At 37.2% G+C, this 18,163-nt stretch overlaps 1 protein-coding gene and 1 long non-coding RNA gene across 3 annotated transcripts in view; one reads left to right on the forward strand and one right to left on the reverse strand.

The window, feature by feature from the left end:
- LOC132402089 (uncharacterized) overlaps nt 1-18,163 on the forward strand; it is a 108,315-nt gene that overhangs the window by 44,213 nt on the left and 45,939 nt on the right. The window lies entirely within an intron of this gene.
- The window catches only part of cdc14ab (cell division cycle 14Ab), a 120,990-nt gene that overhangs the window by 17,191 nt on the left and 85,636 nt on the right, over nt 1-18,163 (reverse strand). For both annotated transcript variants that reach the window (XR_009514803.1, XM_059984644.1), the window contains exons 11-13: nt 15,650-15,812; nt 8,439-8,554; nt 5,373-5,420 (exon numbers count right to left, since the gene is read on the reverse strand). Coding sequence is in view for 1 of the 2 variants with exons in the window: in XM_059984644.1 (XP_059840627.1) it covers nt 5,373-5,420; nt 8,439-8,554; nt 15,650-15,812 (327 nt within the window). In the remaining variant the exon portion in view is untranslated. The remainder of the gene's footprint in view (nt 1-5,372; nt 5,421-8,438; nt 8,555-15,649; nt 15,813-18,163) is intronic.

Genomic DNA, 18,163 nt, shown 5'->3' on the forward strand with positions numbered 1-18,163 from the left:
TACAGTTGCAGCATAACTCATCCTCCTGCTCTTAAATTCAATCCCTCCAGCAATGAAGGGCAGCATTCCATTTGCCTTCTTGATAGCTTGCTGCATCTGCAAGCCAACCTTTTGCGATTCATGCACAAGCACTACCAAGTCCTTCTGCACAGCAGAATGCTGCAATCTTTTACTATTTAAGTAATAATCTGATCTTCCGTTTTTCCTTCCATTTAACATCATTGTACTCCATCTGCCAGACACTTACCCATTCACTTAACCAATCCACATCTCTCTGCAGACTCTCCGTTTCCTCTTACAAAATTGCCTTTTCCACTCAATGTAGCAAACTCAGAGACAGTACACTTAGTCCCCATTGCCACATCATTAATGTATATTGTTAAGAGTGTGGGCATAGCACCAACCACTGCGGAGCACCGCTCACCACTGATTGTCAAACCGAGAAACACCCATGCATCCAAACCTTCTGCTTTCTATTGGTTAACCAATTCTCTATTCATGCTAATGCATCACCCCTAACTCTATGCATACTTATCTTATGGATATCTTATGTGGCACCTTATCGAAAGCCTACTAAAGATCCAAGTAAATAACATCCATCTGTTTCCTTCTATCCACTGTGCTTGTTATATCCTCAAAGAGCTCCAGCAAGTTTGTTAAACAGGACCTGCCCTTGGTGAATCCATGCTGCGTCTGTCTGATGAATCCATTTCTTTCCAGATGCCTTGCTATTTCTTCTTTAAAGATAGCCTCAAGCATCTTCCCAACTAAAGATGTTAAACGAACTAGACTAGTTACCTGCCTTTTCCTTTTCCTTTTCCTTCTTCCAATCCGCTGGGGACCTGTCCAGAGTCTAGAGAATTTTGGTAAATTATCACCAAAGCCTCAACTATAACTTATGCCATTTCTTTCAGTACCCTGGGATGTACTCTATCAGAACCAGGGGTCCAGCCTCTCTTTAGGCCCAGAAGTTCGCTCAACACTACCTCTTTAGTGATTGCTATTGTATCGAGGCCCTCACCTTCCATCACATCCATATCATCTCTCTTCAGCATGTTAGTCGTGTTCTCCACTGTGAAAACTGACACAAAGTAGTCATTCAACGCCTTGGCCCTTTCTTCATTCCTATTATCAATTCCCCCTTCTCGTCCTCCAAGGGACCAATGTTCACTTTGGCCATCCTTTTCCACTTTATATAATTATTTAAAACTTTTACTATACGTTTTTATATTTTGTGCTTGTTTCATAATCTATCTTCCCTTTCTTTATTGCTCATTTAGTGGTTCTTTGTTGCTTTTTAAAGTACTCCCAATCTTCCAGTTTCCCACTACTCTTGGCAACTTTATACACATAAGCTTTTAGTTTGAAGCCTTCCTTTATTTTCTTAGTTATCCAAGGCTGGCTCTCCCCACTCTTACCGTCCTTGCTTTTAACTGGAATATACTTTTGTTGAGCACCGTGAAAAATCTCTTTGAAAGTCTTCAACTGTTCAACCGTTCCACCATATTGCCTGTGTTCCCAGTCTATCCTATCCGACTCCTCCCTTATCCTTTTTTTTTTAAAAGGCATAATACACTGGCTTTAGATCGAACTATTGCATCCTCCATTACCAAAAGGATCCCTAACTGCAAGATTGCTAATTTTATCCATCTCATTGCACAGAACTAGATCGAAGATAACATGTTCCCTTGTAGGTTCCGTAACATGTTGTTTAAGAAAGCTTTCACGTATGCATTCTATGAAGTCCTCCTTAAGACTGCCTTGACCAACTTGATTTACCCAAGTTAAAGCTCTCCCATGATAACTGTTCCATTCTTACACACCTCAAATATTTCACGGTTTACTGCCTGTGCCACTGTAATATTATTATTCGGTAACCTATAGACAACTCCCACCTATGATTTTTTTCCCCCTTTACTATTCCTAATCTTTACCCAGATGTATTCAACATTCTGCTCATTAGATCTTGTATTGTCTCACACATCGCCCTGATCTCATCCTTAATTAACAGCACTACCCCACCTCCCTTACCTTCCTGCCTATTCTTCTGTATTAACTGAAATCCTTAGATAATTAATTCCCAATTCTCTCCAACCTGCAAGCACATTTCTGTAATGGGCACTAAATCATACTCCTTTATACTGATTTGTGCCACAAGTTCACTAACCTCGTTTCAAATAAATCAGGCATTTAGATAAAGTGCCTTTTAAAATTTAAAGGCACTCATTGTGCCTTTAAAATTTAGTATTCTTTGTCTCTTGTGCACTTGACATTTCTGCACTCCACCTTTACTTTTTTCTTTACTTTATCCACATTTTTCTCTTTTACTTTATCCATACTTCTCCAATCTGTTGAACCCACCCCCTTACTATTTAGTTTAAAGCGCTATCCACAACCCTAGTTATGCCATTTGTCAGGATCCAGGTCCCACTATTGACCAATGGAACGGCTCCCTCCTTCCCCAATACTGGTGCCAGTTTTCCATAATTCAAACCCACTTCTGTGCCAATTGGCACGTGGCTCAGGTAATAATCCAGAGATTACCACTTTTTGGTTCTGCTTTTCAATTTAGTCCCTAACTGCACACATTTCCTCAGCAGAACCTCTTCCCTCATTCTCCCTATGTCATTGATACTCACATGGACCAAGACAACTGGATCTTTCCCCTCCCACTGCAAAATGGGACAGCTAGCCATGATAAAGAGTGTTCAGATATTCAAAAGCAAGCTTCAGACTTTGTCCTTGTCATCTTACCAGTGCCATTGACATGGTGAAATGGCTGGAATATAGCAAAAAGCATTCACAAAAGCACAAGCAATAAAATTGATAAAACATCCCCCTGAGGGGCAAGTAAAACGAGAAAACAAAATCAGACAATTAATAGGCTGGGCAAGTTTAGTATAGCCACCTCTCAAGAAGGCTTGAAGACTAAAATGAGAACTGTGAATTTAATATGGCAGGAAACAGGAAGCAAGTGAAGTCAAGGGAAAATACATACTTATGTTTGCAGAATAGAGGAAAGAGATAGTGTTTAATAGAACTCAGGGAAATTAACATTGTATCAGTTGTCACAGAAAGTTTCACAAGATTCTGTTCAGGATTAAATACTGTTTGAAGATAACATAGCATGGCTGAAGTGACTTGATTAAAAAATGAATTACTGGTTAAGATGAAGAATCTGCAAATGGAATAACTGGGCACTGCAGATATTCAACTGAAGGAAATCAATATTTGTATTCTGATGATATCCCATTCTCTATATCTACCGCTTACTATTTCATATCTGCCATTTTCCTGAAAGACAGTGCACAAATCCATGTGTTACAATCTGGCAATATCATACAAATGAAAGAGAAGGACTGAACTGTCAGAGTTCAGAAGTGACAGGCAAAAGAATACAGTTATTGTTGAAGATATCCTTTGATTAGTGAAAGTAGAAATAAACCAGCACAGATCTGCCAAGCATCACATTTTTGATCCCTTTTTATGCACTGAACAGTAAGACCAGCTAAGCTTATAGAACTGACAATACTAGTGATCTCCCTTTTGGGAAGCCAGCCTTCTCAGCATATTTAAAGCATTGATCACTACCTTGTTTATTATTACGTTGAAAAATTAAGTCTTTTGACAAACTGAAAACATTTAACTTTTAAATTTAGAGGATGGATTAAATACATCTGATGAAAATCTTCAAAAGACATTTAGGCTAAGAATCAAATATATCTTGCATTAGCAGCAAGAGTAAGGTGTCAACATTTAAGCAGAAGATAACCCTTCAGAGTAAGTAATTTCCATCCAGCAGGTAAAAAGACATTGAATTACGAATGGTGGCAAAAAAAAAAGTCGGAGTCTGATTTGTATGTGGAGAAAGGCTGAAAGATGTCCGTTCGCATTCATTCTTTTGGTACCCTATGACTTTCTCTCACTTCACATAAATCTGAGCTTTTTCCATGGCCCAACTTATAGCATTGCACTTCCATTCATTTTTAATCCACAGTGATCTCATAACGATGTGACTTTTCTCTAGTGTGTTAACTTTTTCCAGCTTGAAATTTAACATCTGAAACATTTATTTTAGTCTCATTATTGGCAGGAAAGGAATAGAGAACCAAGCAGAATGGTGTCAGTACAATCACCTCTTCTTCAATGTCAACAAAACAAAAAAGCTGGTTATTGATTTCAGGAAGCAGAACAGAGTACAAATTCCTTTCTGTATCCATGGTGCTGAGGTGGAGGTGGTTAAGAGCATCAAGTTCCTAGGTGTTAATGTCACCAATTTGTCTTGATCCAGCCAAACAGATGCTATGGCCAAGAAAACCTGTGTCTTTGCTTCCCAATAATGCTCCGAAAATTCAGCAGACCCCTGTTGACAAATGTTTACAGGTGCACCATAGAAAACACCCTATCCAGGTGCATCACAGCTTGAAATGGCAACTGCTCTGCCCATGACCACAAGAGAGTTGTGAATGCAGCCCATACAATCAGGAAAATGAGCCTCCCCTCCAGTCAATCTGCTTACCTTTCCTGCTACCTTGGGAAAGCAGCCAACATAATCAAGAATCCCTCATATCCCAGTCATTCTCTCTTCTCCCTCCTCTTCCATCAGGTAGAAGATACAAAAACACAAAAGCATGCACCTTCAGGCTCAAGAACAGCTTCTATCCCACTGTTAAAGACTATTGAACTGACCTCATAAGACAAAGACGAACTCTTGATTTCTTATCTATCTCATCATGCCTTTGTAACTTATTGATTTATATGCAGGACACTCTCTGTAACAATATATTCTGCATTCTGATATTGTTTTCCTTTCAGAAAGAAAAACCATGATAATTAGGTCAGAAAGTCCAGCGCTCGGGTCCCAAAGGAGTGAAGGCTCTTCCCTTAAACACTGCATCTTCAACTTAGCTACCTTAACACAAACTTCCACTGGATTTTAATTCAACTGTTTGGGGATAATTTCTCCTTTTTAAATGTTCTATGCAAATTCTGTGACAAGTCTCTTAACTTAAGCAAGTCTCTCACACTTGTGCAAGTTGTAATAGAATGGATCATAACTGACTTGGTAAATTGATATTTGGTACTACACAATAAGGAAACTTCCATATTTCTGGTTTGCAGAGTTCAAGCAAGTGATCACTTTACCTAAAATCTAATTTACAAATATTGCTGAAAAAACAATACTTGTGTGAAATTAGCAGAATTAGAAATTCTAAAAATATAAATGTCCAGTTATTCAAAAAAAGGGAGTTTTAAGGAAATATTTCTTAATTCTTGCTTTGTTCAAACTAGCTCAGTTTCACTTTTACCTGTTCTGTAATTATTTAATAATGTACTTAAGCCAGAATATAATCATAAATATAGTTGGTTACCTGAATGGTTGTGATGGAGATCTTGAATGAATTTTCATATCATCTAGCCTATAAAATAACAAGACATAATAATTAAAATAACCCTTATTAAATTACAATTATTCATTTATATCGCAATACATGCATAGAATAAAGAACATAAAGTCCAAATCCATGTTAAATAGCTTTGTTCCAATTTTATTTTCTACAGACAGGAAATGAGTAGATGGCCATTAGTCTCTTGAAAATCCCGTGACTACATCAGTTCAATCAGCTTTGAAAATATACTGAAAATACTTCTTTGATCACTGCAATGCACGTTGTAGTCATCTTTGAAGAAACATCAACAAATATGTTAAGGATAAAGAATGACATCAGTTTTTCCACTTCAATTGTGCTTCGTTATGCAAATCGTAACTTAATTATTTTTAAAATTAAAGTGCAACCCTACATCAGGCAACAAGATGAAAGGGCAGATATTAGTGAACTGAAGCTTTTTTTATATATTAAAAATTATGTATAACAGCTGCATTTTAACAAACACACTGATTGGAGACTTGACAGACTGATTCATAATGGCTTGGTCAAAGAAAACAGTACTGCTGGAGGGATGTAAAATGCAAGCTTGCAGAGGAAACAAAATTTGGCAGAGTTGTGGATAGGAAGGAAGGTTGTCAAAAGCTACAGCAGGATTAACTGCACTTGGAATATTGTGTTCAGTTCTGATTGCCCCCTTTTAGTAGGGATATGGAAGCATCAGAGGGTGCAGAGGAGATTTACCAGGATACTGCCTGGATTAGAAAACATATGAGGAGAGACTGAGCAAGCTAGGATTTTTCTATTTAGAGCAAATGTTGATATCAGGTATTTCAATCGACACATACAAGAGTATATACCCTTTTCCCCAGGGCAGCAATGGCTAATACTAGAGGACATCTTTTTAAAGGTGAGTGGAGAAAAGTTTAGGGGAGATGAAAGAGGTAGTTTTTTTTTATTCCAGAGTGCCTGGAATGCAGTGTGGTGGTTAGGCTGATACACCAGGGACACTTAGGAGACTTGTAGATTAGCACATGGTTGAAAGACAAGTGGGAGGGTTATGGGCCAAGTAGAAGAGAACAGTTAGGTTAACCATGGAATAGGTTAAAAGGTAGGGACAATATCATGGGCAGAAGGGCCTGTACTACGCTGCACTGTTTTCTGCATTACATTTGATATAGATGTTGGAAATCTGGCCAAAGAAACTGCATAAGAAATTTAATCCAGGTAAGTGTGAGGTGCACTTTGGGAGGTCAAATGCATGAGGAAAGTACAAGCAAATGGTAGGATCCTTAGGAACAATGATGCACACAGAAATCTTAGGGTCTCCCTGAAAATGATAACATAATTAGACAAAGTTATAAAGGCTGTATACAGTATACTCACCTCTATCACCTCAGCCATGGCGCGAGTATAAAAGCTGAGAAGTTATGTTGCAGCTGTATACACTTAAGTGAGGTCACATTTGGAGTACTGTGTGAAATTCTAGTCACCACATTACAGGAAAGATGTGGAGGCTTTTTAAGAGGGTAAAAGAAGTTCACCAGGGTGTTGCCTGGATTGGAGTATGTTAGGTATAAAGAGAAGTTGGACAAACTTGGATTGATTTCTCTGGATCATCGAGCACTGAGGGGAGACCTGATAGAAGAACATAGAATGAGAGGTAAAGATAGGGTAGACAGTCAGTCTTTGTCTCAAGGGTAGAAACATCAAATACTAGAAAGCAAAGGTTTAAGGTGAGAAAGGCAAGTTTGCTCCTGCCTGCACACCCCTTCCCCACCGATTATAGAAAAATAAAAAGCATAGGAAAAGTTAAAATTAGGAGTGTCTAATCCAACACTAGGATTGATTTGTACACATTTTGTTGTGGGAAACTTCTGCTACACTGAAGTATGGAAGAGGCAAAGTATGGAAACCAAGGTGTGAGAACAGAAAGACAATATCTGCACGTTGGTTGATCTTTCATTGATCTCGATTTGCTGAGGACACCCACAAGGAAATGAATCTCAGGGTTGTTTATGGTGACATACATGTACTTTAGATAATAAAATTTACTTTGAACTTCTATCTGGACAATTCACTGGTTACTTAAAAAAATAAAAACATGGAACTAAGCAACAGTAGTTCTATCTAGTTAAACAAAATTAGAGGAGAACTAAACTGAACTATGTTTAGGCTGAAAAGGAAGGTTGTGAACATAAACAAAAAGGGAGGTAGTTAGAAATCACTTCAGCAGTTGCTCAGAGCAGAGACTAGGGAAACAGGGAAGAATATAAAATGGACCAAAGGAATCACTCAGAAACTTGACATGATTCTTGGAAGGACAATCAAAACAGTAGCATTTTAAATAGAGTTGTGAAAAGTGGTACAAACAAGAGTTCCAGAGAAGTAGGAGCCCAATCCACTGTGCAGTTAGAGTTGAACACTACTATGCCCTGTATATTTAAAGGAATACAGACATTAAGATTTAGAAAAAAAATTAGAAGAAAACCTAAAATGGCTCAGTCTATTTTGCTTAAATGCTGAGATGGGAGCTAATAACCAAAAAATTAGGTATCAGAAAGAGTAACTGTTGCAAAACAGTAGATGCATTTGAGAAGATAGATGAGCAGGAGAAAATGGAGGAATATAAGAGTATGTTGAAAAGGTAGAATGAAAAAAAAAGACAGAAAACTCATATGGAATTATAAACACTGACAGACTAGATTTGGACAATTAAGTGCTATACAAAACATAATATTGAGACAGTCATGTATACATTTAAGTGTTATTTGTTCTTTTAGATCACATTTTGTTAGGGAATTAATTCTATATTCTATTAATCTGCATTTCATAGGCAGGAATACAGATCACAATTTTTTCCCCCCAGAGTTGTCAAAACAGTAAGTTTTTGTGTTAAATTTAATGAGCTCTGTAGGTGAAGCAGAAATTCAATAATGAGATACTGACTAAATGTATTCAAATTCACGCCTAAAATTTCTATAACATTTATACCCACTTAAGAATTTTATTGATACCCACTGCTTCATTTATTATTTATTAAGGCATTACCTTAATGTTCCAGTAGTTGCTGATCGTGGTTGTCTCCTACATTTTAAGGCACGAAGTTTATCTCCCTGAGTCATACAATTTGTTGTTGCAGGGTTTCCATCTTCAGGACAATTGTTCTTTCAAAGGAAAGCAAAACAGATTTAGATCATGAGTTATCTCAGAAACTAACTTTTTAAACTTAAAGGAAAGCTGCAGCATTGTTTTTGAGACAGTGGCCATAATGATGGGTAAGAGTAGTATTTGCACTGGAATATCCCTTTCAACAGTGCAGCACTAATACACTTCGGTGTACAATCGTCCCTCGGTATCCGCAAGGTATTGGTTCCAGGACCCCCTGCAGATAGCAAAATCTGCGGATGCTTAAGTCCCTTATATAAAATAACCTGTGCAAGTCCTCCTGTATACTTTAAATCATCTCTAGATTACTTATAATACATAATACAATGTAAATACTATGTAAATAGTTGTTATACTGTATTGTTTAGGGAATGATGATAAGAAAAAAAGTCTGTACATGTTCAGTACAGACACAACCATCGTAGGTCTTCTGGGAACACTAATGCTGCCTTGGCATCAGCCGATGACGATTCTCCTGTGATCTTTAAGCTCTTTACGTAGCTAGCCAGCCATCCCTTACTAGCCTTAAACTCCTTCGTCTTGCTCACAACACGTAGCAAATGAATGAGATGCAAGGTGAATAGTTCTCAAACAACGAGTGCTGGAGAGAGACTGAGGATCTGTGAAATAGCAGGAGGCTACAACAGGGTATGCCTACACTTCACTTTATTTGCACGGATTCAGCTACTGCTTGGTGCGTGGCAAATTCAAGTTTTGCTTTTTGGAACTTTCTGGAAATTTCCCCCCCGAATATTTTCAATCCACGGTTGGTTGATTCTGTGGATGCAGAACCCGGGGATACGGAGGGCCGACTGTATGTACTGTATATTGCTGATGCATTGCAATATTGTTCAGAAATAAACCAGGATTCTAGAATGTATATGGTCCAGTAATACAAAATATACAAAGGACTGAACTATGGAGTGGAAATAAAAGACTGAAATATTTGTGGCAGGAAAAGAAAACTTTTAACACTGATATTCCTTTCAATCAGATCATGGCTTTTATAACTATTTATTCAGCTACCTTTACTTCATATCCTTCGGTGTAGTTATCTCACAGGAGTGTGACATTGTTAGTCTAGAAAATTACCCACTACCACACAGTTTTGGAGAAAGAATATCACCCATTTCCATAGGCAACACGAATCTGCAGATGCTGGAAATAAATAAAAACACAAAATGCTGGCAGAACTCAGCAGCCCAGACAGCTGAGTTTCAGCCCGAAACACCGTCACTACCTCCTCCCATAGATGCTGTCTGGCCTGCTGAGGTGTGTCAGCATTTTGTGTTTTCACCCATTTCCATTATGTTTTGTGTGAACAAGTGTATCATGAATTCTGTCCAAAATTATAATAGCTAGGTTTAAATTGTGCTGGGCTCTCACATAAGAGCATCTAATCCCACTGTACTGAAAACTGAATTATTTTAAAAACGTACTTTGCTCACCTTCGACATTCCAAACTCAAGACAATTAAAACCTAGTTTATTCAATATACCTTCAAAATTTTAAAGATAACCTTTACATTTACTTGATTGCATTCTTTATATGGCTCAACTTGCCCTTATCATACAAAATTGTTTCTCCACTTAATCTCAAAATAACTTTTCTTTCCTCCTGTAAGTTAATTTCTTGCCTGCATCTTAGCCACATTGTATATCTGGTTACACTAAGTTTCCTGCCAGCAAAGATACTAAAATTCCATATTTTGTCATGATCTGAAGAAATCTGCACATTTTACCAATGACAAAAACCAATGAGCTTTCGTTAATAGAAAGACAGTTCCTGTGACCTAAGCTCAATACTGTCTCCTACTATAGCTTGCATGGAATTTGCACTCTCTCAGTGATCATGTGGGTTTCCTCTGGGTGTTCAATTTCCACCCACTCAGAATTCAAAACTATGCAGAATGGTAGGTTAATTGGCCATTGTACATTGCACCTCATTTGAAGGTGAGTGTTAGCATATGGGGGAATTGATAAAAATATGCAGATGAGGGATGCTTGATGGTTGGCCCAGTGTTGGTGTGCTGACGCCTCTATTTCCATATGGTACGACTATGATTCTACATTGAGAAGACATTAGCATTCTTCTGAACACTGTCACACAATACTTATTCAGCCCAAATTCTTCTGCGCAAATCTTAACCTGAATTATCTTGTTTTCCTCCCTGGTCTTTGTTATATTCACTCCAGTACTTAGTTTACAAGTCCATTTTACACAATCTATGCAACAATCCCTATGGTCCTGCCATCCTCCATATCCTACTGTCCAGACTTCCCCAATCTTTAAAAAAAAATCTCCTTCCTAAAATACCTTTAATGACTTAGCTTACAGAACACTCTGTAAGAAGAACTTCCTATGCAGCTCAATATTAAATAACCAGCCCATTATCTTGTTATAATGCCCCTTGCCTGTGTACTGCTACTAGTGAAAACTTCTTAGCGTCTAGTGCATCATGCTACATTAGGATCATTGATGTTTCATTAAGATTACTCCCTCATTCCTCTCAACTCCAAAATGCCAATGGTCTAATTATTTACATAGATCAAGGAAACAAAATAAGAGCTTTACTATGCATTGCAAGGCTAGAAAATAAGAAACCTAAACAGTAGAAGTACAGAATTAACAACAGCTCTTAAGCCCAATACAACCACAGCTGATTCTACCTTAAAGACTTAATATTTTTTGATATCCAAGCTGAACCTGACACATAATCCGGTGTTATTGGATGATCAGGTTCATATTAACTATTTTTGGTCTGAACTAATGCTGGTTTATCTTATAGAACCACTTACCCTGTACCATTTTGTCTTTTAAAATTAACGTAAACCACTTCAGATGCAAACATGAAAAGCATTATTTGTGTTTTAAACAATGTAATTTATCATGTGCCGCAGCTGCAGTGCTACAATCTGTACTTATGATTTTACTCAAATTTGCGTCTTCAAAACATAAATAAAGGGTGCCAACAGATACTACTCAAATGTTGGAATTACCTTCTTTAATATAGAGTATTAAAAAATTTGCATTCTGTCCATCCCCTGTAAGCTTAGCTCTTTCTAATTCACTATCAATATTGATGACCTATTAATAGCAAAAATTGAGATCTACTTGAACAAATGAAGTACTTTTAACAGCTCTTCATAAATGCTCAAAACTCAACTCTTATTTTTTTTAGACTTGTAAAGTCTGTATCCGAAGGAAAAGTAGAGGAAAATCCAAGTTTTATAAAAGAATAATCCATGCAAATACAATGGTAACACTCTCTCATATTGAAGTTATTAAAGTGTAAATGATTAAGGAAAAAAAAGTACCAGGTATTATTTAAATATATAATCAAGAAATGGCTTTACTTGGGAAACAAGTAACAACATAAAAATTAGATATACACACAAGCAAATTAATTTGTTAGCTGTCTGAGTTTATTAAATACTATTCACACTGTCAGCAAGGATAAGCTGAAACCACAACATCTTACTCACTATGGCTGGTCAGAACCATTGTGTAATGTTGGAAAGACAAGAAAAAAAATTTACTGGCTGCTGAATGTAAACATACACACACTGTATACCTCACAAAGAAAAACACATTCTCGAAAAGTTGTATTCTAATATATGCTTGAGATGCGAGTTCAACCATAGCATCATTTTCCTATCTGCTTCACCTTAAAAAAACGGTTGCATTATGATTACTGACTTTAGTACAACCAAATCATAACTGGTGCAAGAGAAAGACAAAACTAAAATTCTATTCTGCAATAGGCCAAGGAAGCATATGTAATTACAGAGTGCTTACTAAACAAAAATGTGCCAAGGTGCACTACAATATCAATATTAAATAATATTGTTCATCAAGCTGCAGAAGATACTAGTGTACTTAACTTAAATACCTAGAGGAAAGAAAGATAGAGATGTGCAAAATTTGGAAATTCTAGAATAAGCAGAGAATTCCAGAATTAACCATGGAATTAACTGATAGTTGAAATATGCTCTATGTACTTTTGAGTGAGTTTGTGGAATGATAAAAGCTAACAAGGAGAAAACTGAAAAAAATCAAGTCTGGAGATAATAAACATACACGAATGATGTTTAGAGCAAATAAGCAGAGGTCATGTGGATTCAGTTAATGAGTTAATGTTTGAGGTGGAAATGCCATATCAGAATAAAATTCAATTTACTACATATACAATCTGAAGGGAACCATATTCCACAATTTATTTAATTTTTGACAAGTGTACCATATGAAAGTTGCATGTAAAATTCTGCATGCTATTCTGCAAAATGCAATGCTAATGCTTATGTGAAGTATTAGAGTACCCACATCAACCTTGTTTAAGTTGCATTTCTTCCAGATAGCTAAGAAAAAAAAACTAACCTCTGGGGAGGGGAGTCTTCAGATTTCCATTTTTTTTTAAAATGTGAACTGGTTTCTGAATTCACTTCTAAACACTCAACATACCTTTTAGACTTTTCACCAGAATTACCAAAGTAGTTTTTCCAATAGAGAAATCTAACATTACTAAATCTACTTCATATTTCCAATTCTATTACAAACTTTAACATTATACATATAAATTATAAAATATATAAACAGACATAGGATAATATTTCAAAGAATTGTCCCAGGAATTGTGCTTGACCCGAAAATAGTTGCTCAATTTTCTCCTTTTAAATAATTTTTCCAATTTAAAGAACTGAAAATGGAAAATTCCACAATTTAAAATTTCTACAGAAAAAGTTCTTAAAATTTTAAATTATTAATATAAATTGTTAACAACTATGATCGCGACACTAATTCTTATGGTACATCACTTTTGAACTGTACTGCTAAGGTGACCTCTTCTCAAATCAGCTTTAGCCAGCTACATTTCCACAACTATGTAAATTAATGTGCAAGTTATTTTCCATGTATATTGAGGAAAAAGCGAAATAAGGAGGTCTGGCATTTAAAAAAGATAAATTTTACTTCTCTTCCAACATGAGCTGATTAAGTATTTTGAAGTCTAACCACTAATTTAGGTTGTATAACAATTCTCGTAGAAATAGCAATATGAAAACAACCAAATAATTTTCTTTACACAAGTGGCATTAGCTAGGATATTAGAGATAATTTTCCTGTTCTTCAAAAAAAAATTCTCTAAGTTTCTTTTCAGTCTATGAAGAGAACAGACGAGACCTAAATATTAATGTCTCACTGGACATCTCATACAAGAATGAATTTAAGTGCAGACCTGCATTATAGTGCTCATATTTTTGAAATAGAACTTAGATGAAACTTAGGTACAAATTCAACCAGGTGAATTACCGCCAATACTAATACATACATACATAAACTAGTTAATATATAGTTGCCACAATCAAACTGATGGTCTCCCTGCTCAGGGTCACCAGATTGGATGATACACACTACATCTAATTAAAATTAAATGGAACACTGCTGCTGAAATACACCCTGTTAACTCAAGAATCATTCATCTATGCATAAACATTTCTAAGGCATGCCTGGGAGTAGAAGCAAGTGTAGTTGCTATTACTAAGGAGAGATGCTTGGGAAGCTGAAAGGTCTGAAGGTGAACAAGTCACAAGGGCCAGATGGACTACACACCAGGGTCTGAAAGAAGTAACTCAAGAGATTGTGGTGGCATTAGTAAAGATCTTTCAAGAATCACTAGATTCTGGAATGGTTCTGGTGGACTGAAAAATTGCAAACATCACTCCACTCCAAGAATGAAGGGAGGCAAAAGAAAGTAAGTTATAGGCCAGTTAGCCTGACTTCAGTGGTTAGGAAGATGCTAGAGTCCATTATTAAGGATGAGGTTGCAGGGGATCTGGAGGCACATGATAAAACGGGCCAAAGTTAGCATGGTTTCCTTAAGGGGAAACCTTGCCTGACAAATCAGTTAGAATTCTTCTGAGGAAATAACAGGCAGGACAGACAAAGAAGAGTGAGTAGATAGTGCTTACTTGGATTTTCAGAAGGCCTTTGACAAGATGCCACGTTATGGGGCTGCTTAACAAGAGCCCATATTACTACAGGAAAGATACTAGCTTGAACAGAGGATTAGCTGACTGATAGGAGGCAAAGAGTGGAAATAAAGAGGACCTATTCTGTTTGGCTGCCGATGACAAATGGTGTTCTGCAGGGGAAGGTATTGTGACTGCCTCTTTCCATGTTATATGTCAACAATTTAATTGATGGAATTCATGGCTTTGTGGTCAAGTTTGCAGACAGTACAAAGACAGGTGGAGGGTTAAGTAGTGTTGAGGAAGCAGTGAGTCTTCAGGTCTTACACACATTGGAAGATGGGCAAAGAAGCGGCAAATGGATTCTAGGGTAGAAAAGTGTATGGTCATGACCTTGATAGAAGGAATAAAGGTGTACACTATTTTCTAAATGGGAAAAAAATACAAACATAAAAGGAACATAGGAACTGAAGTCATTCTGCAGGTTAACTTGCAAGCTGAGTTGTCAGTAAGGAAGGCAAATATAATGTTATCAGTCATTTTGAGAAGACCAGTATACAAGAACAAAGATGTGATGCTGTGGCTTAATAAGGCACTGGCCAGACCGGACAGAGTATTATAAGCAGTTTTGGGCCTGTTGTCTAAGAAAAAATGTGCTAACATTAGAGAAGGTCCAGAGGAGGTTCATGTGAATGATTCTAAGAATGAATGGGTTAACATATGAAGAGTTTAGAAGAATGGGGGAATGGGGGGGGGGGGGGGGGAATGAATGTTTCCTATAAAGGGTAAGTCTATGACCAGAAGGCACAGTCTCAGAATAGAGAGATGTCCATTTCAAACAGAGATGAGCAGAAATTCCTTTAGCCAAGGGGAGGTTAATTTGTGGAATTCATTACCACAATTGGTTAGGGTTGCCAAGTCATTGAGTAGATTTAAAGTGGAGGTTGATAGGTTCTTGATCAGTCAGGGTGTCAAAGGTTACAGGTATAAGGCAGGAGAATGAGGTTGAGGGGAATAATAAACCAGCTGTGATAGAATAGTGGAGCAGATCCAATGGACCAATTGGCCTAATTCTGCTCCTATGTCTTATAGTCTAAATGAAAATACAGACTCTGGAAACTTCCTTACCTCCAAACTCTTGTCTATAGAATGCATCTTCATGTTTCCACCAAGATAGAGATTATCAATGCCGGAAATGATCTGGTTTAATCCAGTGCATTCTTTATCCATAGCTCGCCGTTTCTTCACAGACCTGTAAATATCACCTTCAAGCCACATGTGACCTTGTTTCCTACAGACAAATCACAGAGTCGAAATAGTTTCTCATTACTTTTCAAACCTTTATACTCAAAACAAGCTGGAAAGGAAAAAAAAACTTAATGATAGAATTTAAGTGCCACTGAGCAAAAGTACTGTGGTGGAACTAAAATGAGCACAAACCCACCCCAATTCTCATATGCAATGATTCTCTGTAGATTTTGTCATTCAGAAGTTTAGAAGCTAAAAGTTTCATACCTACATGGTATATATATATATATGCACTTTAACAAAAGGAACTTAAACGTTATTTCACATACATTGTAAATTTGTCCCTAAAGAATTTTTGAACTGTCGTGAAAGGTATTTTTGTAATAAGCAGAATTGAATGTCAGAAGACCATCAAAAACTTGTGCAATTTGCAGTTTCCTAAACACATACCAATTCATTACTGATCTGTACCATCAGAAACAAGGCTCAAAATTCATGTTGACTGTTGCTAGAAGTCAGAATAACAATGTGTTTCAATGACACTCTGGCTTCCATTCAAAGCAAAATAGTTAATTACAGAACTATTAAACCATATGCAATATCAAATAAGTAAAAATTAAGAATATTATTCTAAAAGTCACAGCAAATGACTTGGAATAGATTTGTAAACACAGCTCTAATCAGTATTAAAATTGTTTGCTTAAGCCAAAAGAATTCAGGTCAAGCTTTAGTATACTTAGATTAGTATATACTTGGAATTGCCAGAATAGTTTTTATCTGGTTCCTTTATACATAATGGAAGCAAGTCAACTGACAAGAAATAATGCTCTAATTTGCAATACCATTCAAAAGGCATCCAGTGCAGTATCTTTTTTTCAGCTTTAATATCACTGGCTTACATTGTGAAATTTGTTGTTTTGTGGCAGCAATACAAAATAAAAAAATACTATAAATTGCAATAAGTCTAGATAAACATTAAATAAGTAATCCAATAAAAGAAGAAAAAAGTGAAGTAGTGTTTATGGATTCACTGCCCATTCAGAAATGTGATGGCAGAGGGGAAGAAATGGCTCCCGAAACATTGACTGTGTCTCTTCAGGCTCCAGAACCTACTCTTTGATTGTAGCAATGTGAAGGGAGCATGTCCTGGGATGATGGATGCCACCTTTTTGAGGGTTTGTCTTTTGAAGGTCTCTTCAATGCTGGGGAGGTTGGAAGCTATGATGGAGCTCGCTGAGTTTACTAGTTTCTGCAGCTTTTTCTGGATTGTGCAGTTGCCCTCTTATACCAGACGGTGATGCAACCAGTTAAAATGCTCTCAAAAGTACATCTGTAGAAAATCTGTGTGCATCGTTGGTGATATACCAAGTCTCCTCAAATTCCCAATAAAAAATAGCCATTGTCATGCCTTCTTTGTAATTGTATCTTATGTTGGGCCCAGGCTAGACCTTCGGAGATGTTGACTCCCAGGAACTTGAAACTGCTCATCCTTTCCACTGCCGATCCTTCGATAAGGACTGGTGTGTGTCCTCTTAACTTCCCCTTCCTAAATTCCACAATCAATTCCTTGGTCTTACTGATGTTGAATGCAAGAATGTTGTTGTAATACCACTCAACTAGATGATCTATCTCGCTCCTGTACACCTCGTCACCATCTGAAATTCAGTCAATAGCTGTGTCCTCGGCAAATTTATAGTTAGCATTTGAACTTCCCTAGCCACAATGTCTTGAAATGTACACGTCCTTAAAGATGAGATGTCAGTGAAGAGGAGATGTTAATTGTGGTCCACATAGACTGGTCTCCCGATGAGGAAATCAAGAATCCAGTTGTAGAGGGAAGTACAGAGGCCAGGTTTTGGAGCTTCTTGATTAGAACTGAGGACACTATAATGTTGAATGCTGAGCTGTAATCAATAAACAGCAGCATAATGTAGACATTACTAATGGACAGATATCATTCTTGCCCTTGGCCATTAGTCTCTATAATGAGTTAAGCTATAGCTGGGGAAAATGATACCCCCCTCCCCCCTCCCCCCTCATTAGACAGTTTGAGGTAACGTATTTTTCATTCTTTATTTCTCTTCTAATATTTGTATAGCTGTGCACTTGTAATGCTACTGTGAATAAAGTATTAACCATCCACAGCGAGGTGGAGAACCAGTGAGATTTCATCCACCTTGGACCTATTGTAGTGATAGGGTAATTGCAGCTGATCTAGATCCTTGCTTAGCAGGAGTTGATTCCTGCCATCACCAACCTCTTAAAGTACTTCATCAGAGTACATGTGAGCGCTACAGGGCAATAATCATTGAGGCAGCTCACCCTGCTCTTCTTGGGCACTGATATGATTGTCGCCCTTTTGAAGCAGGTGGGAACTTCCAACTGCAGCAGTGA

The sequence above is a fragment of the Hypanus sabinus genome, chromosome 11, assembly GCF_030144855.1.
Source record: "Hypanus sabinus isolate sHypSab1 chromosome 11, sHypSab1.hap1, whole genome shotgun sequence".
Lineage (NCBI taxonomy): Eukaryota > Metazoa > Chordata > Chondrichthyes > Myliobatiformes > Dasyatidae > Hypanus > Hypanus sabinus.